This window comes from Euprymna scolopes, chromosome 10, assembly GCF_053919585.1.
Source record: "Euprymna scolopes isolate OS-2025 chromosome 10, ASM5391958v1, whole genome shotgun sequence".
NCBI classification, from domain to species: Eukaryota; Metazoa; Mollusca; class Cephalopoda; order Sepiida; family Sepiolidae; genus Euprymna; species Euprymna scolopes.
Window position 1 is genome coordinate 61,907,935 of NC_136491.1, and position 26,526 is coordinate 61,934,460.

At 37.0% G+C, this 26,526-nt stretch overlaps 1 protein-coding gene across 10 annotated transcripts in view; it reads left to right on the top strand.

Moving 5' to 3' along the window:
* The window catches only part of LOC145286010 (DENN domain-containing protein 1A-like), a 798,566-nt gene that overhangs the window by 464,969 nt on the left and 307,071 nt on the right, over window positions 1-26,526 (top strand). For all 10 annotated transcript variants that reach the window (XM_080134611.1, XM_080134619.1, XM_080134620.1 and 7 more), the window contains 2 exons: window positions 6,867-6,968; window positions 10,290-10,398. In XM_080134611.1, the coding sequence (XP_079990737.1) occupies window positions 6,867-6,968; window positions 10,290-10,398 (211 nt within the window). The remainder of the gene's footprint in view (window positions 1-6,866; window positions 6,969-10,289; window positions 10,399-26,526) is intronic.

Below are 26,526 nucleotides of genomic sequence, written 5' to 3' on the forward strand. Positions count from 1 at the left end.
TGTCGAGGGTGTTCACGTCGTGGGGGCACAAGTGCTTGCAGTTCTTCAGAGCATTCACCATTATAATACTTGTAGAACAGGCAGAGGGATGCAACGTTTCGACGATGGGACAGAGGCTGAAGTTTTGATGCCAGTTTAGGGCCTATCAGATTTGCGACTCTCTTTTGAACCCTGTCAAGGAGCGAGAGACAAGTAGCCGATGCACCGGCCCAAATATGACAGCAATACTCCATACATGGGCGAATAGTGGCCTTATAGAGGTACAGGATACTTTCGGGTGTTAAAAGTTTTCTAGCACGGTAGAGAGAGCCCACCTTCCTTGCAGCGGCCCTGGCAATGCCCTCGATGTAACTGTTCCAACTCATGTTTCCAGTGAACGTTAGGCCAAGGAGCTTGAGAGACGTACTCTCAGATAAAGAGTCGTTGGCCATTGCTATAGGTGGTAGAGAAGGTTTCTTGTAATTATTGAATGAAATCAGTTTTGTCTTGGTGGCATTGAACGTTACCATCCATTTTTGTCCCCATTCCACTACTGATTGGAGGTCATCCTCTAGTGTTTCTGCCATTACTTTAGATATATGTTCGTTTGTTTTCCTGTCGTGCCTGCTATAGAGTGTGGTGTCATCAGCATATATCCCCATCTCAGAGGCAATCTTGTCGGGGAGGTCATTTATGAATATCAGGAACAGCAGAGGTCCCAGGATAGATCCTTGGGGCACTCCCGCATTTATATCATATTGTTTAGATGTACGACCGTCGAGGACAACCTGGATTTTTCTCTTATCTAAGAAGGATTTAATTACGTTAAGTATTCTACCAGTGATACTGTAAGATCTAATCTTCCTGAGGAGACCCTCATGCCATACCCTGTCAAAAGCCTTAGATATATCTAGAGCTACCGCTCGTCCCTCTCCAGCTTTGTCCAGTGAATGGTATATGCGTTCAGAGATTACAGTGAGGATGTCTGCCGTGGAACGGGCTTGTCTAAATCCATATTGACGGTCGGTCAGAAGTTTAGCATCTATAAGGTGCTGGACTAGAGCATGGTTAATTAAGGTCTCAAATATTTTGGCAAAAAGTGGGAGGAGGCTAATAGGGCGATAATTTAATGGGTCAGTTCTTTCGCCAGAATTCTTGAATACTGGTACTACAGAAGCAGTTTTCCAACAGCTCGGAAAGCAAGATTCATTAAGGCATTTGTTGTAGAGTTTGGAGAGAACTGGAGCTACTTCGGCTGAGCACTTTTTTAATAGCACAGCTGGGATGAGGTCGGGTCCACATGCTTTGGAAGTGTCAAGGTTTTTTATGATAGCATGCACCTGAGCAGGGGTGATTTTCAGGTCGTCTAGTGTGGCGTCTGTCCGCATAGGAAATTGAGGTAGGGGGTGGTTTAGAGGGTCCAGTGTGGAGTTTGAGGCAAACCGACTGGCAAGCATGTTAGCCTTCTCGGTTGCTGAGCAAAGAACCTCGTGATTGTTGGTTAATGGGGGAATTGTTGATTGCCCATTATTTACTACACTGTTGTAGATTTTCCAGGAGTCACGAGTTCCTAGTTTTTGTGCTTCGATGCGTTTTTTCGTGGTTTCCGTAAATTCCCTCTTAGCTGTCGCTATTTCTTTCTTAACGTTACTTCTAGCTTCTTTGTACTTCTGTCTGTTTGAACTGGACTTATATCGATTAAACCTACGGAATGCATGCTGCCTTTGAGCAATGGCAGTTGCGCAAGTCGAAGTAAACCATTGGGGAGAGTGGGGCTTGCTATAAAATTTCCGCATAGTTTGAATTGTTGTTTAATTGTATAATCATGAAATACTTAATTCCAAATTCTTCTGCGTTATCTCAAACCATACAGTGATTTGTTAAGCCTCCACACACAATTTTTATTTTTCATTATGAATCTCTCTGGAGAGTGTCACATCCTTGGTCCGAATTGGTGCAGAATTAATTTTGACTCTAACCCCCGTATGATACTATCTCCCGGATGTTGCCGCTCTGTACCGGCTTAGAGAAGGGTAAAGGATGTTACCACCAAGGATGGCAACTCGACTGATCAAACCTCATCGTCTAACTCCAGTGAATTTAGTTTATTAGATTTTCCCAGATCTCTAATTAGAAAGGTTAAAAGCAAGGATATGCAAAAATTCAACATGGAATAATAATAGGCAGAAGGCAGAAATATAGTTTATATATATTTTTTGTGGGGTTTGACTTTTTTATAAACAAACAAAAAAATAACCAAGAAATGAAAACAGCAAAAAAAAAGTTCATGGTTAGTCATGGTTAGTTCTAGAGAAGAGGCTGGGATTTACTTCTGAGAGAGAATTAAGTTTGTCGAAAGAGACATTTGCGATGATGAACACAGTCAATCCAAATGCCTGTATGCAAACAATATAAATTTCTTTTTGGTGGGGAGAGATGAAGAAGAGAGGTCCCACAAACCTGCTTCTGAAGCAAATACAATTTTGTAATCCTCTAATGAATCATGCAGGAAAGAAATGTCCTTTTTCTGTTTTCATGTTACATCACTTGGGAAAGCACAACCGTTTGGCATTTTAATGTTTCATTCTCTTCAACGCCTTACATTTTACGAGCGAAAGGGCCAATTCAGAGTCCAGAAAAAATATGCCTATATTACTTCCAATATGCTCCTAAGTATACTACTTTGAACTGACTAAAAGTCATGGGTTTTTCTTTGATTAATCACGGTTGTAAACGTCTTAAAATCACTTGGCAACCCTTTAAGGACCATGGAGATTAACAGACTGTCGCTAATAATTGCGCCAGACATTTTTAATGAATTTGCTGTTGTTTTGGCCCTTATAATTTGTTATCGCCTCAGCTTCCATACATTTTGTAGACCTCAGTTTAGTATATAAAGAAACAATTTTGGTTTTCCTTTTGATAAATAATGCTCTCTTAATATGTTCAATGCGGTGCAGCCATGGTCAAGGGTTTCTTGCATTACCGAATAGACTTCTATCATCTAAAAAAAAAAAAAGTTGTATTCTTTTTAATAAACTCAGAGTTGTTTCGATTTTAAGGTTGTATCTGTATTACTTTGTGTAACTTTTGAATTTGTAAACATCCTAAAAATTTCACTTGCTACAATTCGAATTTTGATTCCGATCCATCAAGCAAAGTATTCCTCTGGGTTCATAACCTCTTGAATTGAAAGCCATGTTTAATTTCAGAAGAATTTACGGTTGGTAACTATTCTGTACAAATTCTGAAGATGGAGAATTTTCGGTGGATAGCTGTTCTGTATAAGTCTTGAACATTATACTTTTAAAGGTAAAGAGTAAAAGATCTTTCTCGTGTTGACATGAAAAAATTATGTGCCAGAATACTAAAAGATTCAATATTTTTATGGAGCAATTCTGGTTTTTGATTGATTGCTAGCGAAACGTGGCTCACCTTCCAACTTTCGGTGATCATACCCTATTTTTATATAAAAAGTTTTGGGTGTCTTCTTGATTTAAGTGTCTTGTCATATGAGTTTGCAAAGGACCTTATTATTTACAGAGCCACACTTTAGACTAAATCTCAACCTTGTTAAGATGTATATGTGGATAAGTGTCACATCTGCAACCAGTATAACCAAACATTTGTTGCTATTTGGACTAGCTGTCTAAACTCTGGAATGACAATGACCTAGATGCTTTACTTGACTTTGGGAACACAATAACAAGTTGCCAAATATCCCTATTACCAGAAGAAAAATGCTCTTTCTCTGAAGAAAGCTTATTGGACATTTCTCATTGTGCAGTTGGTTGCGACTATCAGCATCAAACAAAAGGCGGTGACAGAAGACGAGAGGATTGAATTAAAGTTGTTACAATATTTTTATGAGGTGCAGACAGCAAACACCATTTTTCTAATATTTTCAATAGCTGCTTCAATTTCTCTGCTCTCAACTCTGTATCATCATTTTATGTTCTGTATTTCTTGAATCTTTCATTTTGTTATTTATCGCATCTCCTATATAATATTTTGATTGCAGAAATTCCCCTCTGGATCCAAGTACCATATGTTTACAACAACAGATGTCACATACAAATTTATTATGTCTAGACTATTAGTCAGTATCTTATGTAACTTTAGAACACCATTTTAGACACATTTAGTCGTTATGATAACATCCTATATTACATCCTAGGAGCAACTTCATCACAATCATAACCATCTTTAGAGGAAGTAGTTCCTTATTTTCCCTCTAAATTAGCAAGTCCTCCTACCGCCCCCACTCATCACCAGGAGTCACTTTCGACAGATATGGGGTTGCACCCTTATTAACTGGATCCTACACTCATAGACATACCATGATCTTTCCATTTCCAAATTCAAAAATGATAAATTCTCCCTTCTCACATTGGCTTACAGCTGACAATGCATTCATTCCAGAATCTAAATCTTATTGCAAAAACGAACGCGCCAGAAATTTATAAATCTGGCGTCGCTTATTAAATACTGTTTTCCAACATATCGACACATGCTGATAATTAATTATTTCATCCTTTTTTTTTTTTTATAAGCTACATAAATCTTTCTTTTTTTAAAGTTTGATTTAGTATTATTCTTTCTTTAGTTATGCTAAATAAAAAAAAAATAAACTGGATTAAGCGATTAATATAGCCAAGACCAGCATTTTGACGAACCAGAAACTGACAGTTTATTTACTTCAAAAATCACCTTATGTATGCTTTGGAAGTCTATAATTTGACTAAAAAAATTTTTTTATGCTAAATAAAAAAAATTACAACAGATTAAGCGAATAATATAGCTGAGGCCCGGATTTTGCCGAAAACTTACACTGACCTACATTGCTTGACTCTAACATTTACTTTTTTTTTAAACTTCAATGTACTAAAATTCTTTCTTTAGTCACACCGAATAAAAAAAAAAAAAACTGGATTAAGCGATTAATATAGCCGAGACCCGGTATTTTGATGAACCAGAAACTAACAGTTTATTTACTGCAAAAATCTCCGTCTTTGAAAACCTTTCAAATGCCTATTTCTGAATATTGGACTAAAATTCTTTCTTTTTGCACTAAATAAAATAAAAATTACAACAGATTAAATGAATAATGTAGCCGAGACCTGAATTTTGCTAAAAACTTAGACAGTGACTTATATTGCTTGACTCTAACATTAATTTTTTTTCAATTTACTAACATTCTTTCTTTAGTTACGCTAAATTTAAAATTAAAAAAAAAAAACTGAATAAGCAATTAATATAGCCAACACCAGGATTTGGACAAACCAGAAATTGACAGTTTATTTACTTCAAAAATCTCCTTATGCATGCTTTGGAAGCTTTTACACTGTCTATTTTTGTCTATTTGACTGACATTCTTTCTTTTTATGCTAAATAAAATAAAACAGTTTAAGTGATTAGTACAGTAACCTTTTTCCCTCTCCTATTGCAAAATTCATTCATGTTCGGCAGGGCAGGGAACAAAAATGATAAAATCCACAACTAAACCAAAAACACTGCAAACTAGTAACTGAAGATGCAAAGAACTTGAAGAATAAAATCCTTCTACAAAATAACTGGATGCAACATTTTTTTTTTTTTACAAAGGAATCGCCACTTATCAAGGCCCATAGACCACTCGAGGGTTAAAGAGTGTACAGTGATCAAAAGGACAATATCATAGTAATTGTTAGAAATGTAAATTAGGTAAATTGTATTACTTAAGGCGAACAGTTCATCAAGAACTTGTTTACATTGGGCTTGAAGATGGCCATATTGTAATCAGCTGGAAAGCAGATAAACAGAAGAGTTCCACAGGTGTGCAGTTCTAAAAAAGCTTTGTTCATGGAATCTACGTTTAGGTTTAGGCACAGATAAAGAATGGGGGAAATTATTGATAGTGTTTACAGCCAAACGAGTGTTTCTCGCGAATGTTTGGCGAGGGAGGAACCATAGATTGGAAAACCATAGATTGGATGAGCACTTGCCATGAAAATAATGATAAAACGGAGACAGGCTTGCTACATCTCTTCTTTGAGAAAGAGGCTGAAGGGAAGTGAAAAGGGCATCCCCTCACTAGGCTACAAAGTCTATTCTGAATTCTGTCAAGGCAGGATAAGATCTTCCTGGAAGCTCCTGCCCAGATTTGACAGTAATACTCCATGCTTCGACATACCTGCCTCTTATATAGGTAGAGATACTACTGGATCGATAGAAAGATCATGTTATGAATACTATTTCCAAAGTAACAGGATTTGTCATTAAATAACCAGAAAAAGTTTGATATGCCATAAAACAACCAAACCAAATTCTACAAATGTAATTTTGGATATAAAGAACTTGAAGCATAAAAACTGTTTCCAAATTAACTGGATTCGGCATTAAGTAACCTGAAAAGTGTTGATATGCCATAAAACAAAACCACCAAACTAACATTCCTTTCCATTCATTACTCTTTGAACAGGAAATTTAAGATTTCAAGAGATAAATGTATTCCCCTTAAAAATAACAGCTTTGATAACAAATTGTTCAAGGGTAGATAATTTTTTCAATTCTATAGTCGACCAATAAATTGTACATTTTTTTTTTCTTCTCTTTATATCATCTGTCTTTTATTCTGTTGCTACACATTTTCCTCTTTCCACCAACTCTCTCATTGCCATCTGCCACCATCTAAAAATGGTTAATGTACAAAAAAAGATTTATTGCTTTATAGAGATTACTTAGAGAGATATATTTAGATGATCTATCAAATTAAATATTTATGAGAATCTGATTTATATTCTTGTGTTTAGTATTAATGTTTTTAGTTAAAATAATTGAAACTTATTCATGTAAATCTGGATTGTTATATTTTTCTGTTTAACATTTTTAATGTTTTTCTCCTTCAGAAAGCCAAGAAGTTAGATTTAAGTGGTGTTGTCATAGTTGACACAGATAACAACACCCTCAACCAGGAATATGATGATGCCAGTGCTTTACCAGATGAAATGGTAAATATTTTAATTATTTGCATCCTCTTAAGCATGACTTTATTTAAAAAAAATAAATTCCATTATATTCAAGAAATGACACTAAACATTTGCACTTTCAGTCACCGCTTATCAAGGCCTTATTTGATAAATCTAGAACATTTCATTAAAATTTTCAATAATTATTTTTGCACAGCTGAAAATCATCCAGCTTTATTTCTGTGAAAAAAGGGGAAAAAATTGAATGTTCTTAGTTTTACAGTGTACAATTAAATCATTAGGTGAATAATAATCAATGAATCTTACATTATTATGCTTACTACTGAGATTAGCAGAAAAATTCAATATGTAATGTATTTTTGACTAATAACTTATCAAGGCTAAATACCACTCAAGGGTAAGAATAAGTGGAATAAATATATTGTCAATTGAAAGATGAATAAAGCTATGTGGAGATTGAAAATAATGAAATTAAAATTTGGTTACTTATGATTGTAGTTTCTAAGTAGGCATCTGTTCACATTGAATTAGAGAACAACCTTGTAACCTATGAGAAAAGTTTCCTTTGATAACGTGTTCTATGGATAAATTTTTGAAAAGAAACTTCACTCGTGAAAACTCTGATGTTATACACACTGAGGTAAAAATGCTGTGCTTGTGGATCTTGGGCGTTTACTACTGTTTGATTGACACTCTAAATGGAAAGGTATGAGTTAAGACTAAAGCCACAAGTGAAATGTTGGTAGCAATAATAAAGCATCTAATCAATGAATACAGCTTGGTTGATATTACACCGATTCTATTGGAGCAGAATGTGGCTGATAAGTTCACTCTAGCGCTCAAAGAGATTGATTACTATAAAAAGACGGGGATCTAATCTTTTGTTATTGACATGTGCATTCCTAACAAATCAATTGACACCTGATCAGATCCACATAATATATTGGAAAAGTGGACATTCTTGAATTTTTCACACTACATATATTGTCCAAAAAGTTCTTCCTGTAATTATGAAGGTAGTAATCAAGGCAGCCATATTTTCTGACATTGACAGCTTGTAGACCAATGTGTTCCACATTATGGTGTCTGCTGGCACAACAGGATACATCAAGCTATATATCTCAATAAGGATTCGTTTTTTTTTTAACATATCCTTCCATTCAAAATATCAACAGATCATGCTTTGATATTGCAATGTCATTATTTTCACAAATGTACAAACAAATGAGTAATTAGAATTTGTTACTAATGCACTTATGTCCTGGAAGCTAACAATATAGCGCACCATCTAAAGAATTGCAGCCATGAAGCAATGCTTGATTTAAGAAGCCATATACTGATATAATGTGACACCCAAGGATGATTTAACACCATTAACTGCACCAGGCAATGATATCCATGTACATATGAAGTCAAATGTCAAAAAATCAAACTGGTGCAGATCCAGGAGAAATGAATGTTCAAGGATGCCAAAATTAGCATCATAGGTAAATTGTATTACATTAAGCATTTTAAAGTAATGTTACTGGTTTCATATTATTTATTGTATTTAAATTTTTTTCGGAATCTATTTTTGTGTTATTAGCTAAAAATTCTTGTAAATCAGGTGTGGCAGTTATGTTTTGGTAAATTGAGATTGAGGCAAGATGCATGATGAGTCAGTAAGAGAGGGTAGTGGTAGTAAAACTAACTATTAGCTTTGTTGTTGCAACAGCAGTATTATCCCAAAGAACACTTAAACTTATAACATCAGTACTTTCTAATGTTTTATGGATTAGTGGGAGTTGGGAGGGGGGGGGGGTAAGAACATTTTTTGCCTATAATTTTTTCTCGTAAATGAGTCCAATTTTATTGTCGATTTGACTACAATATTTTTTATGGCTTTTTCTTTTAATCTAAAATTTGGATTCATTCAATTACAATAGTAATCGATTAATATAGTTCAGATTATGATGTTGCATATTATTTGTAGTGGTATTCATTAAGTTTTGAATCATTAAACAATATAATTAGAAAAATGTAAATAAGGGCTGTTTTATATTTTTTAAATCAATGAATAGTGTTTTCTGTTGAAGGAAATTTTGCAAAATTTAATAGATTTTTACAATGACTAGTTTGTAGGAATGAGGACTTTTGTTCTTGTAATTTAATAGACTAGAATTTAAGCTGTTTGTTTTTATATATAAGTAGAAATGTTAAATGGATTATAGAGATTGAGAATATCAAGGAATGGGATTTTATTATTTACATTTAGTTCTATGGGTAATTTGAGAATAGTTTTTCTTAGAAAAGGTTGTAGTTTGTGTATTTGGTCGTTATCAGTCAAAAATAAGAATAATATCAACATGTGTAAATAGAGCTTTATAATATTAAATATTTCTTTCAAGGTAAAATTTTCTAAAGTCATCCTAAAAACCAAGCGCTTTTAACTCTGTCAATTTGAGTTTAAATATTTTCCTTGATATTTTTTTATGAATTTTAAGTGAAGAGAGATAGACAAGTTATTTTTATATTATTGCTAATTATATCAGTTGTTTCTTTTAAATGAGTGTTTTACATCAAGAGAAGCAGTTATTTTATTTTCTGGTTGTTTAGTTTGTAGAATTTGTAAAAGTTCTTGTGTAGACTTTGCACTATATCTAAAGGGGTAAATACAGGCTATATTTATTTAGAATGTTAATAAATATATGGGAATAGTAATTTATAATAAAAAATATGAAATTTGCATGAATTATCATATTTAAGCATATTTTACGACCGGGCAATGTCGATGGCCTACTAGTAAATTTGATTGTCATGTCAAGTATCAGTCAGTTTAAAAGGGAAATAACTAAAACCTTTTAAAAATCGTAATTTGTTTATCTTTAATGGCTTACTGAACTAAACTATTATTTTACTTTTCTGCAATCCTTATCATTATCAAAGGCAAGCTATCTTAGATGTTTCATTCCTTCAGACAGATTGAACTTGATTTTTCTTTTTTGAGAAGTTTTCTCCCAAAATATTAAAATCAACACAGATTTTAACATTAACAGTAAATTTTATAGTTATAGATATTTGTAAAAGATTTTTTTTTTTTTTTTGAAAAATGGATAATTTTGAAGATCAATACTATAAATATTGTCTTCAATAATTTGCTTTTGTTGATCTACTTTCATGATTCCTGGTTTTCTGCATTTCTTTTTAATACTGATATTCTTTTTTATGAAAACACTTCTCACAAACTGCTATACACTTATTATTCTATTTGTATTCTTTTCTCTGTTTGTATATTTTTATATTTGAAATTTACCAGCTAACACACAATTAAATATATTTTCTATATTTTCTATATTTTTTTAGCTTTCTATTTTGAAGAAAATGTTACGTAGTGATAAATTGAGGTCATCAATGCAATTAGAAGGAGATGCAATTTCTCGGGCATTTCTTATGAGTTTGGTTCGCACCATTGGTAAGTTTTCAAAATTATGCAATTATTATTTGTAATTTGTAGTTTTAATATCCACTACTACTAAATATCAACTCTTGATATGTAAGTCATGTTGTTGATGTTCTTGACATATGACCAAACACAGATGTCCAGCGGGTTCAAGTCGGGGGAGTAGAGGGGGGGCAGTGAGAGAAGAGTACAAAGTCGTAGACCTCCTTCTGAAGCCAAGCCTGGGTCTCTTTGGACTTGTGAGCTGGTGCTGAGTCCTGCTGCCACACCCAGGGTCTGCCAGCGGCTACCTGATCACACTCTCCAGTACATCCAGATACACTTTGGTGTTGACTTTCATGCCGGTGGCATGATGTGGCCCTCACTTGAAACCAAATAACATAACCGTGGCTGGAAACGTGTTCATCACCCTGAGCATGTCCCTGTTATTTGTGGCAATCCAGCAATGCATTTTGACAATGGTCCTGTTGTTATAACTTGGATTAGTAGAGAGCATGAGTTGTCCAGCAGCCCATCTCCAATTTCAGACATGATAGAAAGCTCCTATCATTCTTGAGATTTGTACACTACTAGGCCAACTAGTAGATGGTCTACAGGAAATGGAATCATGTGGTCATTTCTAGGGCGACAATTTTATCATTCCATCCTATATAAAAATTTGATCATCCATTAAAAAGTTAAAGAACTCAAAGTTGAATGGTAATGCATTTTATGTTCAAGAAACTGAAATCTAATATATTTTAAAATGTTTAAAAATGAATATAATGCAATATTTCTTGATAAATTGCCCCTCTGCCACCTCAAAATATGTGATTCTACCTTTTTTTTAGGCAGTTATATAAGAATACTCTGAAAAACTTGGTAGAAAAGAAAATAACAAAAATATAAATTTAATATAAAAATTTAATGTAAAATAATCCCCAATGTCAGGGCCATTTTTGGGCAGTTTACCCATTTTCTTCTATAGGAAATAATCACATACATTTTTTTTTTTTTGTGAGGGGATTGGTTTTTATTTAGACTATCATGTGTGGTTTTAAGAGTCTGTGAGAGGAGGAGTTTTACCACTCAGACTTAGGGTTAGTGGTAGGACTAGGGCAATTAGCTATGAACATTAACAAAGTGAGGGTTAGTTTCACATAAACTTTATGAAAAATAATCCATCATTTCTGGGCTATTCTAGCGTTTTATGGCAGTTAATCAATTTATTTTTTTATGAGAGATAAATTCTGTGGGTTTTTTTTTTGGTTTTTTTTTAATTTTGCTTTGTTTCTGTTTTTTTTTTTTTCTTTGGACAATTGTATGGTATAAGAGGATTTGTACGATCAGGGTTAATCACTCAGGCTTAGGTTTAGTGGTAGAGTTAAGGTAGTTACGTAGCTACTATTCAAACTTGGGATTAGTTAAGGGAGGTTTTTTTTTGGGGGGGGGGGGGTCTTGAGAGTAAAAGTCCCTTAATGGGGCCACCTGTTTGCCGTGGGTGGTGACCTGTGACACCTTGGAACGTGATCCTGGTGGTTGAAGGTTGCGGAGGATAGAAATGATTTCTTCCCCTTCCCAACACGCCACTTTGGTCCTTACCTTGGCTAGACGGGCAGCCAGAGAAGCCCGCTCCGATCAATCGGCTGGTCACGCCTAGCCCTAAATCAGACAAACATAACAAGAAAACATGCTTGTGCTCTCCACATTAGACAATAAACTGATTTAGTAAGTGGTGGCTGAAGGGTCAATCAACTTGCTGAGTACGGACGAAACATGGCTGGAAAACCAACATCCCTTCCAAAAATAAGGCTCTTGGAGGGAATGAAGGAAACACAGGTGCTGGAATCCAACAGTAAGAAGAGTATACTTCTGCTGTATCCCTGTCGTGTTGGGACAAATGGGCCCTCCACCCAACACTTCCCACATAGGGCTCCGAGGCAGATGGGGAGCAGCAGAAGTGGAAAATAACCAAAAATAGAAATGGAAAAAAAGAAAAAGCCTCCCAAAAGATATAACATGGAAATATTGAATATTTCCAGCTCAGAGGAAGAACTACTACAAAATCAAAACTTTCCAAGATTGATTATCCTGGAAGCTGAAGATGACAACCCCCTGACAAGACTGTCCCCATTCTTGATAAAGAAAGAAATCGCTGCAAGAATATCACCCAAAGCAGTTAAGAATTTAAGAAATGGAACAATTCTAGTAGAAGTGAATAAAAAAAAGATGCCAATATCCTTTTAAAAATGGAAAAATTCCATAATAAAAAGATCAAAGCATAACCGCACCGTAAAATGAATTGATCAAAAGGTGTTATAAGAAGCAAAGAACTATCATACTGTTCAATTGATGAAATAAAAATCGAACTAAAATCCCAAGGACTAACAGACATAAAAAGAATATCCATTAAAAAAAAAATGGAAACTCAATTTTAACTAACACCTATATCATAACGTTTAACACACCAAAGGCCCCAACAGAAATAAAAATTGGTTATGCAATTGTAAAAGTTGAACTATTTATACCAAACCCCCTTAGATGTCAAAAATGTCAAAATTTCGGACATCACCTGTATGTGGCAAATGTAACCAAAGAAACCCAGACCACAATTATAACGAGTGTATAAACAAATGCAAATGTGCAAACTGTGGAGAAGATCACCCAGCCTACGCAAGGAGCTGTGATATATGGAAAAAAGAAAAAGAAATTGTAACAGTAAAACAAAAACAAAATATATCATTCCCCAAAGAAAGTAAAATTGTAGACGGATATATGACTGAGAAAAGTTATGCACAAATTATCAAAGAGGAAATTACAGAAAAAATAAATAAATACGATATACTCATTAAAAATTTCATAACTGAAATAAAACTAATAATTACAGATACCACAAAAACGAACACATACCCTGAAATAAACCAAAACAAAGAAAAGAAAAACCAACAAAAAAAGCAACACCAAATCAAACAGAAATAGAATTTGCACAAATCCCTAGCATATCCAGAATCAAAGAATTACCAATACAAGAAAGAATTAACAAAAAAGAGAATGAAACAAAGCAAGAACTAAAACCCTCCTACAGAACATCACGATCACGAACAAAAACAAATAAAAGCCCTAGCTCACGATCCAAAGATAAAGACAAGCAAAAAAACACTATGCCTCCAGGACTTGAAAGTCATGGAGATCAAAGAATCCAACAACCCAAAACAAGAGAAAGAAAATATAAACCATGGCTAACAAAATCCTACAATGGAATATAAGAGGATTAAAAATTAATATCGAAGAAATACAAATACTCATCAAATCCCTATGTCCTGCAATAATCTGCCTACAGTTCAATCAAAAAATAAGCTTAAACCAGGCCTAGGGACAAAGAAATCCAACTCACCTCCTCCCTTGAGGCTTGCATTCACTAACATCCGTGGGCTTAGAACTAATTTAGCTGATGTTGAAGCATTTCTCCTAACAAATACCCCGGATATCTTAGCACTAAGCGAGACTAACCTACACTTCTCCATCCCCTCTAACTACTTTAATATGCCTGGCTATCTCCCACACTGCCGTAAGGACTCTGACAGACATATGCACGGACTTGAAGTCTACATTCGTAACACCCTCCCCCGACTAGAGAAACAAACCTAGAAACAGACGATCAAGCCTTTATGTGCTTTAGACTAAACATACAACACAACATTAGCTACTTTTATTTTCTCTACCGCTCTCCCTCGACCATAATAAACAAAGTCTCTGACAGCATAGACACAGCACTCTACCTCGACACTAGCGCACAAGTACATGTATTTGGTGACTTTAATGTTCACCACAAAAACTGGCTTGGATTCTCTACTCACACAGATGCAGCAGGCAGCACAACACAGTTTTGCTATATCTCACTCCCTATCACAAATGGTTACGTTTCCAACCCGTTTCCCTGACCAGCAAGAACAACAAGCATCACTTCTAGATCTGTTTCTGACTACAGTTCCCGAGGATTGTACAACAAATGCTGACAGCCCACTCGGGAACGCTGACCATGCAGTGATAATGGTAGAAATCGCCCTAAATTCTAGACCCAAAACTGAAGAGCCAGTGCTCAAAACAACGAGATATTATAAAAAGGCTGACTGGGAAGCCATCAGAGATCTTATCAGGGATGCCCCATGGGGAAATATTTTTTCTCTTCCTGCTGAACAGTGCACAAATGAGACCACTGACTGGTTCAAAACAGCAATGGAAGCACATGTTCCCATGCGGAAATTTTATAGCAAGCCCCACTCTCCCCAATGGTTTACTTCGACTTGCGCAACTGCCATTGCTCAAAGGCAGCATACATACCGCAGATTTAACTGACATAAGTTCAGTTCAAACAAACAGAAGTATATAGAAGCTAGAAGTAACGTTAAGAAAGAAATAGCGACAGCTAAGAGAGAATTTACTGAAACCACTAAAAAACGCATCGAAGCACAAAAATTAGGAAATCGTGACTCCTGGAAAATCTACAACAGTGTAGTAAATAATGGGCAATCAACAATTCCCCCGCTAACCAACAATCACGAGGTTGTTTGCTCAGCAACCGACAAGGCTAATATGCTTGCCAGCCAGTTTGCCTCGAACTCCACACTGGACCCTACCAACCACCCCCTGCTTGACTTTCCTTTGCAGACAGACGCCACACTAGACGATCTAAAAATCACTCCTGCTCAGGTACACGCTATCATAAAAGACCTTGACACTTAAAAAGCATGTGGACCTGATCTCATCCCAGCTGTGCTATTAAAAAAGTGCTCAGCCGAAGTAGCTCCAGTTCTCTCCAAACTCTACAACAAATGCCTTAATGAATCATGATTTCCGGGCTGTTGGAAAACTGCTTCTGTGGTACCAATATTCAAGAATTCTGGCGAAAGAACTGACCCATCAAATTATCGCCCCATTAGCCTCCTCCCACTTTTCGCCAAAATATTTGAGACCATAATTAACCATGCCCTAGTCCGGCACCTTACAGATGCTAAACTTCTGACTGACAAACAATATGGATTTAGACAATCCCGTTCCACAGCAGACATCCTCACTGTAATCTCTGAACGTATATACCATTCACTGGACAAAGCGGGAGAGGGTAGAGTGGTAGCTCTAAATATATCTAAGGCTTTTGACAGGGTATGGCACAAGGGTCTCCTCAGGAAAATTAAATCATACGGTATCACTGGTTGAATACTTAACGTAATTAAATCCTTCTTAGATAAGGGAAAAATCCAGATTGTCCTCGACGGTCGTACATCTAAACAGTGTGATATAGATGCGGGAGTGCCTCAGGGATCTATCCTTGGACCTCTATTATTCCTAATATTTATTATTGACCCCCTGACAAAACTGCCTCTGAGATGGGTATATATGCTGATGACACTACACTCTATAACAGGCATGACAGGAAAGCAAATGAACACATATCTACAAAAATGGCAAAAACACTAGAGGATGACCTCCAATCTGTAGTGGAATGGGGACATAAATGGATGGTCACATTCAATGCTGGTTTCCTTCAATAATTACAAGAAACCTTCTCTGCCACCAATAGCAATGGCCAGTGACTCCCTGTCTGAGAGTACATCTTTCAAACTGCTTGGCCTAACGTTCACAGGAAACATGAGTTGGAACATTTATATTGAAAACATTGCCAGGGCCGCTGTGAAAAAGGTAAGCTCTCTCTACCTGACACCTGAAAGTATCCTGTACCTCTATAAGGCCACCATTCGCCCATGTATGGAGTATTGTTGTCACATTTGGGCTGGTGCATCTGCTACTAGTCTCTCGCTCCTAGACATGGTTCAAAAAAGAGTCACCAATCTGATAGGCTTTGAACTGTCATCTAAGCTTCAGCCTCTATCCCATCGACGAAACGTTGCATCTCTCTGCCTGATCTTTCTACTCCAGTAGTTTCTTCCCCAGAACCGCTAGACTCTGGAATTCCATTCCAGGTTCCTGCTTCCCTAACTGTACTGACATGCAGAAGTTCAAGTGCAACGTGAACCGACATCTTGCTGCCCAAATCCCAACATAGTGCCCCAGTAGTTGCTGCCCCTGATAGTAGCCCCCTACACTCTATCTGCAATAGATATAACCCTATATGACCCAACTATATATATGGATTATAGCTGGAGAACACATAAGGATACATGTGGAAGTGACCACTTCCCAATTATATTAGAAAACGAAAACCCTAAATTAGAAGACAAAACACCTCGCTGGAATGTATCAAAAGCAAATTGGGAAAAATTCCAAAATGCATGTCAACACAGATTAATACCCGAAGTGAACCCTAACTTAGAACACATCACATATTTCAGCAATACCTTATTTCAGCAATAGCTCCACTTCTACAAAATATAACAAACCCTGGTTCAATAAAGGATGCAAACAAGCCATAAGAACCAGACGTGAAAACCTAAAAAAATTCAAAAACAGTCCAACAAAAGAAAATTTGGACATATATAAAAACAGCACGAAATATATCAAAGAATCAAAATGGAACACGTGGAAAGACTATGTAACAAAAGTTAATCAAAATATAAAACCCAAAAAGTATGGGAGATGGTCAGAAAAATAGCAGGAAAAATACAAAGAATCCTACTAAACACCTTATATGCGACAACATGAAGATTACCGACAAACAAAATATCGCAAATAAATTAGCAGAACAATTCTCAATGAAGTCATCATCAAAAAACTAAAATAAAAAATTCCAAGCTATAAAAAAAAATGAAGAAAAAATAAAAATATACTCCAAATCAAAAAAATGAAGAAAATTACAACTAACTACTCAATAGCGCAGAACTAGTGGAGGCAATAAACAAATCTCACGATACAGCAGTCGGCCCTGACGAGATCATTACCAATTTCTCCAAAAACTACCAAAACCATCACTGGACTACTTAATACAAATTTACAATGAAATATGGACAAATAGCAGTATCCCAAAAAACTGGAAGCAGGCAACGGTAATCCCAATACCTAAACCAAAAAAAGATCATACAAACCCAACAAACTACCGACCCATTGCACTCACTAGTTGTTTGTGCAAAACTTTTGAGAGAATGATTAATGAAAGGTTAAATTGGTACTTGGAAAGCAAAAATCTGATTACAGAAAGTCAGTCGGGTTTCAGGAAAAATAGAAGCCCCACTGACCACTTAATAAAACTGGAAATACGCATAAGAGAAGCATTTGCAAAAAAGGAACATCTAATAGCAATTTTTTTTGACATGCAAAAGGCGTATGACACCGCTTGGAAATACGGAATCCAAAAAGACCTGTATGAACTAGGACTTAGGGGCAGAATGCCAGAAATTATCAGAAATTTCTTAACAAATAGAACCTTCCAAGTACGGATGGACAACACTTTTTCAGTCTAAAAAGTTCGAAATGGGTGTCCCCCAAGACAGTATCCTATCTGTCACCCTATTCAACATTAAAGTAAACAATATCATAAAAAACATAGACCCAGGAATTGAAAATACTCTATATGTGGACGACCTACTTATATACTACCAATCTAAATATATACAAACAGCCAAACGCAAACTACAACTCTGCTTGAATAAAATAAACAAATGGGCTATAGAAAACAAATGGGCTATAGAAAACGGATTTACATTCTCAGTTCTCTACAACAACTGGCTGATCAGGATGATTCAAGAACTTCTCGGGTCAATCTACAATAATTGCTAACAACAACGGAATGACGAACATTCGGGCAATGAATTCACTCTAAAAATAAAACAGCCATTGGCAGACAGCATTTGATGACCAAAAGGATTCAAGAAAAAAGAACACACGTGGATATTCGAAATAATTTTTTCCTACATTCGGAGGAAATTCGAAGATTCAAAAATATTTATTTTTCAAAAGTTCGGTGAAAAACGGGAAAAACTACTTGTCTATGTTGGGAAAAAAAACCAACATTCGAGCGTAAAAATCTACAAATACGGGATAAAGAACACTTCGAAAAAAGGAAACAATTCTTGCTGAAAAAAAGGATTTTACAAAGACATCATCAAAAAGCCTTTAAAAAAGCTAATAAACCGTAAACTACAAGCCGAAACAGAATTCATAAGACGAATTGCGTAGAGAATTATTATCACTGAATTAACGAGACCAGGTTTTCAGTAAGTACAAAAAAAAACTTTGTCGTTCTAAAAAGCACATTTTGCTAATACGTCTTATGGTTAAAAGGCATTAGCATTGGAAAAAGAAAAAAAATTCCTACAAAAGTAAATGATATTTTATTTTATTGCCGAGTATTTGCACAAATTAAAAAGACGTCGGATTTTAATCCGATTAAAATAAATTTTCACTGGTCAACAGGACTGCACGTCAAAGAAAAAAAAGATTTCACTAAGCATGACAAATAAAGTGTTAATGAAAAAAGGACATTCTTTTTCGGACACAAATCAAAAAGAGTAACCAATATTAAATAAATGCTATAGACTCTCTTCCACAGATCAGTAAATAATTCTCTTTAAGGAAAAAAGAGGAAAAATGTGTAGAGTCAACAAGAAATTGAACCCAGTACCTACACGTTACGAAAATTGAAAAATGACAAACAAAATCTACTGCTTTCTGTATGAATGCAAACGCTGAATTATTTTCTCCCAAAAATTGCCAGACGAGGAAATAAATATATGAAAGAAATATTCATTAAATAACCAGGTACGAATTTTGTAAAGGTTTTTCTTTCTATAGAGTTGGTGCTATAGGAAAAGTAAATAAATGAATTCGGTTGTTTTGTCATATTAAGTAATTCCATACTGTCCCCCGCCAAAAAAAATCAAAATGGACGAGTTTGCAAAACAAATTTTGGAAATGGTGAAATTCCAACAAAGTCAACAATTAGAACTTGAAAAAAGGTTCAGAGAAGAGCAATTGGCAATACAGAAACAAAACGAAGAGAAAAAATTTGCAATACAGAAACAAAACGAAGATAAACAGTTAAATTTAATAGAATATCTCAAAGAAAACGAGAAAGAAGAAAGAAATGAATGAACAAATATTGAAAAAGCAGTTAGAATTAATGAAATTCTTCAAGGAAAAACGGGAAAGAGATAGAAAAGAAATGAATGAACAAATATTGGAATTGAAAAAATTACATTTAGAGCAACAAAACCAGTCAGATAAAAAAATGGATTTGATAACGCAAGTTTTACTGAATAAGGACAGCGGAGAAGGAAGCAGCATGGTTTTTTCCCAAAATGCGATCTGGTCAGCTATTGATACATTTCACTATGCTCCTGAGGAAGACCTAACATTTGAGGCATATTTTAGAAGATTTGAAGACCTTTTTGATTGCAATGCATGAATGGATCAAAAGAAGTTTCGTTTATTGATACGGAAGTTAGGTACATCCGTACATAACAAATTCGTGGACTATATTTTACCAAGGAAAAACCAACGAATTGTCGTTTGATGAGACGGTCAAACTATTAATGGAGTTATACTGTCCAAAAAGAAGCCTTTTTCGTAAAAGATGGAAATGCATAAATCTTACACGTAAAGAGTCAGGACTATAGGACATTTGCATCTATAGTTAATAAGCATTGACGATTTCAAATTGTCGTTATTAACGGCGGACAATTTCAAATGCTTAATATTCACACAGTGTTTGATAGCCACAAAAGACACTGATATAAGACATTGTGGTCTAAATAAATGGGAATTAGAACCTGATTTGATGCTTCAAAAACTGGCTGAAAATTGTCAGCGGTTTGTGGCAATGAAGCAAGATTCCCGAAACATAGAGAAAGCAGCTGTCGTGCACATTAAAAAAAATACACTTCAAAAATGACACCCGCCCGCCAGCAATTACCAATGAAGAGTCAAAAAGAACCCTTCACAAAATTTTCAGGATAGACAAAATCCTAGGACCCCTTGTAGAAAATGTGGAGGACCTCATGGGTACAATGCATGTCAGTACCAAAAGAAAATAACATGTGACCTATGCAAGCGAGCAGGGCACAAGGCCTCATATTGCAGAGCAAAAGTAGCAAAACAGAGCTACGTAAAACTGCAAAAATGGACCCTTCACCAACAGAACATAAGGAAATATGTTACGGTGAGAATCAGAAATAAAGAAGTAAAACTGCAGCTCGATTCAGGGTCGGATTTATCAATTATAAATTTTCACACGTGGAAGAGAATAGGAAATCTCACAATGACAAAGACAAAAGTGCAAGATCGGTAACTGGTGAAAAAATAAATTTTGAGGGTGAGCTAAATGTGTCACTAAAAAGAACGACAAAAAAGCTAAAAGTTTTCATTCTAAGGAATGCAACAAACTTATTCGGGACCGATTGGATTCAGGAATTTGAATTATGGGACTCGCCAATGAGTGATTTTTGTCACAAAGTCGAAAACCTAACAGCCGAAGCCGACAAACTCAAAAAGCATCTCAAAAAATCTTTCCCAAGTGTTTTCTCCAAAAAGCTTGGTTGCTGCACAAAAATAAAGGCGAGATTCGAATTGCTGGACAAAACAAAACCAATATTCAAAAAGCCACGGAGTGTACCGTTCGCTTTGAGGGAAAAAATTGAAAAAGAATTGGAAAGACTAGTTAATACTGGGATTTTAACTCCTATTAACTATAGTGAGTGGGCAGCCCTCACCGTATACACGAAAAAAAAAACATCTAAAGAGATTAGGGTATGCGCTGACTTTCGACCAGATTGAATGCGGTGCTCAAGGATCATCATTACGCGCTACCAAACCCAGAGGAAATATTCGCAAAGTTAAATGGTGGAATATATTTTTCCAAAATAGACTTAAGCGAGGCATACCTACAAATATCAGTAGAGGAAGATAGCTGTAAACTTTTGTGTATCTCAACACACAAAGGACTTTATAAATTCAATAGATTAGCATTTGATATAAAAGTAGTACCTGCAATTTTTATATATTTTATCCACTTTACACTACTTGTGGTTTCTTTCATTTGTAACCCCTAGCACGGGTCTACAACAGTAATGAAAGGTGTGTGTGTGTGTGTGAGAGAGAGAGTGTGTATGTGTATATTTAACAGAGGATGGTTTGGAAAAACACCGAAAAGGTGAATGTCCTGTTTAAACAAACACATAACCTCATATAAATAAAGGTACAACAAATAAAGGTAATAAATAAGTAAATATACAATAAAAACACTATAAGTGTATAGTATAAATATATAGTAAATTAAAATAAAAAAGTAAAGATAAAATTGAAATAAAAATTTGGCTTGGTAAACAATAGATTTAATTGTGCAGCCTCCTCCTAGAGGGTAAGCATCTCCTCTCCTGCACGAGCAGCCGGGGTTAGGGGGGTTTATTGGAGTTGGGGGTTTACAGGTCAGGATAGAGCCGACTGAGGGACAGCAGGAGCAGCTAGTTTTGATTGTGTTTCTGTTAAAGATCTTATGGAGTTTGTTGGTGGGTGGAAAATGTTTATCCATTAGAAGGAAAAATTGCCTACCTATATCGTACTTGACATTGATGTAAAAGGTGGGGGTGAACCAAATAATGATCCTAGATCTGTTGGATCTATGCTGTCTGGTGGGTGGATTGGATATATATGAGATATCTTCCTGGTATCTACTTTCTTGGAGGGCACTGTTGTAATATGGTACAACACAAAGTAAACAGAGAAAAACACGGGGAGGGAGGGGGGGGGGGCTTGTGCATGCATGTGACATAGATGACAAATATATATATATAGACAGACAGATGTGGGATATTGGTTATGTTTTTCAATTACTTGTGATAATCCTTATGGTAAGTAACCGATACTTGCTAGATATCGGTTATTACCATAGTGAGGTTGTAGGATGGACAGAGATTGACGAGAGAGAGAAAACGAACGAGGAAGATCGTGCTCGGTGGATATCAGACTGACCACCACCCCGGATGTCGCCAGGGGCCGTAACTCCTGTGACACCTGCGGTGGTCTCCCTTTATTTGGTAAAGACATTACAATGCTCTCTTTTTTTTATTTTTTTATTTTAGTTTATTTTATTATTATTTTTTTTATATTCATCAAGGAGTTTGTTCATGCGTGGTGTGACTGGAGTGTTTGCGTTGCTGGGTCGGAGGGAAGCGTCTGTCAACCTAGGGGAAAGAAAATGATAATTATGCATTATTATGTACAGGGGTATTTGTAGCATTTAGCAATCAAATCTTTTGGGTGACCGTCTTGTGCGGCCTGAGCGTCTGAGGTTTGAAGAGTGTTGTCCCTGGTTTTCTTTAGATTTTGGTGATGCTGTCACATGCATGTGTCCCTCATCTTCAGATGAAGAGTATTCAGGTGGGTCATGTGTGAGGTTTCTTAGTGGCTTAGGGATTTTTTTGAAGAAGCTGGCATTTCTTGTAATTTGGTTGTCCTTGTGTGTGGCAGTAATCATGGATCCCTTTTTTTTTATGGTTAATGGGTTAGGTTGATAGGGGGTGTGTGCCTTTGAAGTGTGGTCGCTTTTTACAACGACGGTGTCACCCACACTCAGATTATTGGGCTTTACGTATACTTTTCTGTCAGCATATTTCTTTATTGTTTTCTTGGCTTGAGTGTCACGTACCCTAATGCTATGGTCTCCAGCTATAGGTGCAACTAGGTGTGGCAGGCGGTTTTTTATGGTCCGGCCAAATAGAATTGAGGCTGGGGAAACACCGGTGGTGCAGTGCGGTGTCGTTCGGTAATCTAACAGGAATTTGAATAGCTCCTGCTTCCAGCTTTGGCCTTTGATTAAGGCGGCTTTGATGGATTTTTTTACAGTGCGCATGAAGCGTTCTGTTTCAGCATTGGCCTGGGGCCATAGAGGTGTTATCTTCCTGTGTCTGAAACCGGTGACGGAGGTGTAGGTTTTGAAATCATGGCTGTTGAATGGTGGGCCATTGTCTGTTTTGAGGGATACTGGTACCCCGAATTCGGCAAATATCTTGTCTAAACGGGGTATGACCGAGTTTGTTGAGATAGAGTCCAGGATATCGACAACAACGTAGCGTGAGTACTCGTCTGTGACAACAAGAAGATATTTCCCATTCTGGAGATGTCCAAAGTCAGCACTAACCTCTGTCCATGGGGCTGCTGGTAGTGGGGACATTTTCTGCGGCTCCCTTGCCGTTTTGTGAGTGCTGATCTGACAGGTGTGACAGTTCCTGATGTTTTCTTCTACTAAAGGCTGCATGTTTTTAAACCAGACTTTTTCCCGGAGGAGAGCCGTGGATTTCACGACGCCTTGATGGCCGGCATGGGCTATTTTGGCAGCTCTGTTTTGTAGGGTCTCAGGTAACACTATCCGGCGCCCTTTCAGAATGATACTGTCCTCATGTGCTAGTGATAGTTCATCACGGTTGGCATGTAGGTTGAGAAACGTGGCTTTGTTTATGCCGTCATTGGCACCTTGCCATTTGTTGGTGAGGATGGCTTGAATGACTGCAGTGAGCGTCTTGTCTTTCGCAGTTTCCATTGCAACTTCATCAATTGTCATTGCTTTGGGGGTCGACGTTGAGAGAATATAGTTTATATACTCCTCCGCTATTTTCTGCTCCCTGTTGCTTGGTGGTAGATGTACTGGATGGCGGCTGAGATAGTCGGCTGGGTTGTCATGACCTGGTCGGTATGTGACAGTCATATTGTATGGCTGTGTTCTCAAAACCCAACGTTCAATGCGCGCAGATAGTTGGGAGCGGTTGTTATTAAAGATCGATGTTAAGGGCTTATGATCTGTATGAACAGTGAATGGGGCCCCAAAGATATATATGTGAAAGTGTTCACATGCCCACGTGATGGCGAGGGCCTCCCGCTCTGTTTGAGAGTATCTTTGTTCAACTGTGGATAGTGCTCGGCTTGCAAATTGTACTACCCACCCGTCTTGTGATAGTACAGCAGATATGCCTACAATACTGGCATTGGTATATATCTCAGTATGTTTGTTAGGGTCGAAGTAGGCAAGTGAGCATGCTTTGCTCAAAGCCTCCTTGAGGTTTTTTAAACATTCAGTGTGGTGCTCAGTCCAGGACCACTGAGTGTTTTTTTTTGTTAACTGACGCAGTTCATGAGTCAGGGTTGCGTAGTCTGGAATGAATTGTGCACCGCAAAAGTTGGTCATCCCCAATAAACTTCTGACTTCTGATGCGTTTTGGGGGTCTGGTAATTCGAGGATTGTTTTTATTTTAAGGTTACTTGGGCTGATGCCTTCATTACCGAATGTGTGTCCGAGGAATTCCAATGACCTCTTGTTGTATTCACATTTGCTGCTATTCAGTGTTAGGCCTTTTTCGCGTAGTCGTTGAAATACTTTCTGGAGATTTCCGTCGTGGTCTTGCTGGTCCAATCCAAAGCAAAGAATGTCATCACTGATGTTGATGGCTCCCTCAATCCCTGCGAGTGCCTGGCTAATCTCTTCCTGAAATATTTCGCTGGCGGAGTTGACACCGAAAAATAGTCTTTTGTATCTATATAGGTGTGTTGCGAATGTGGTAATGTATTGGGATTCTTCAGCTAGTTCCAACTGGTTGTAGCCCTGATTGAGGTCTAACTTGCTAAAGACACTGGCTCCCGATAGAATGGCCTTCAGCTCATCAAGTGTGGGGGTAGGGTGACGTTCCCTTTTGATAGCTTTGTTTGCCGCTCTCATATCAATGCAAACTCTGATTTTACTTTGGTCTTTCTTAGGTACCACCACAATAGGGGATACCCACAGGGTTGGTCCTTCCGCTTTTTCAATCACCCCCAGTTTCTCGTCTTTCTGTATTAGCTCTTCTATGTCCTTCCTTACATGAAAGGGGACTCTGCGGTATCTCTGAGCGATGGGTGGTATATTTTCATCTATGTGCAGATGGACTTTTTTCTCTTTAAGTTTACCTAAGCCATTGAATAGGTCTGCATAGTCCTCCAAAAGCTTAAGAGTTGTCTGCGGGATTTGTGTGTCAGAGTTGCTGATGTGGTTAACTGGGAGCTTTTTTGCTGATAAAAGTTTAAGCTTTTCACATGTTTCCCAGCTAATGATAGGTTTTTCTGGGCTTTTTATTACATGTATGTTAGCTTGGCAGGAGATGCCCCCAAACTCTAGGAGGGTCCTAAATTGGCCTAGAACTGGAGTAGTTTGCTTGACCCCAAATCCAGATATCACAGTTTTTGTCGGTCGGAGACATGGTGTCGGTTTTAAACACTTGAAATCTGCTTCAGACAAAATGTTGATAGTGGCTCCTAAGTCGGCTAACACATTGAACGTTTGGTCGCTATTGCCAAAAGATATATCAAAACAGGGAAGGTTTTTCATCTTACCTGTATGAAACACATATTCTGTGTCACTGCTGCTGGTTGAGTCCTGCTGGTTGTCCTCGATGCAGTTCACCGGTCGGCGGCTGGTTTGGACTTGTGGACGTGGAGGACGATTTGTTCTACGTTGTCTGTCCTCGTCGTTCATTTTTCTAAAACAGACAGAGGCGAAGTGCCCCCATCTCCGGCAATAAGTGCATTGGCTCTGGAATGCTGGGCAAGACGTTGGTCCTCGTTCATGTGGATATTTTCCGTTGCAATTCCTGCACTGAATTTGCCGGGGACAGTCACGTGTCTGTCGCTGTCCGTACGTGACTTTGTTTACTACTGCAGTAGTAGTTTGTATTGTCGTGTCCTCTAAGCGCATTTGTTGTAGGTGCGCTGTTATTGTTTCCGTCGTCCTGGCATAATTTATCAAGTCGTGTAGTGACATGTTAGAATTTATTAAACCCTTTTGCCGGACTTTTTCTGATGAACAGTCTGTTATCAGTTGAGACTTTATCTCAGCGTTTGCGTCTGCAAAGTGACATGTAGCTGCTGCTTCTTTCAATTTCCGGTAGAAGTCCTCTACATTCGGCGTGGTTTGTTTGATGTTACAGAATACAAATCGGTTGTATTCCGTGTTATTTTGGGGGTTGAAATGAGCCTGTACAGCCGAGACGAGTTTGTCGAAGTGGGTTTCGTTTTCTCCTGGTGTGGTCTGTTCGGCTGGTAATTCGTCAATGAGGTCGTTCATCGCCTCACCAACAAACGTTAGCAAAATTGCTTTTTGTCTTTTATCACTCTCTATGTCATGGGCGATAAAATAGTTCCTCAATCTGCTAATGTATTTCGTCCATCTTGCTGCTTTGGCTTCTGACT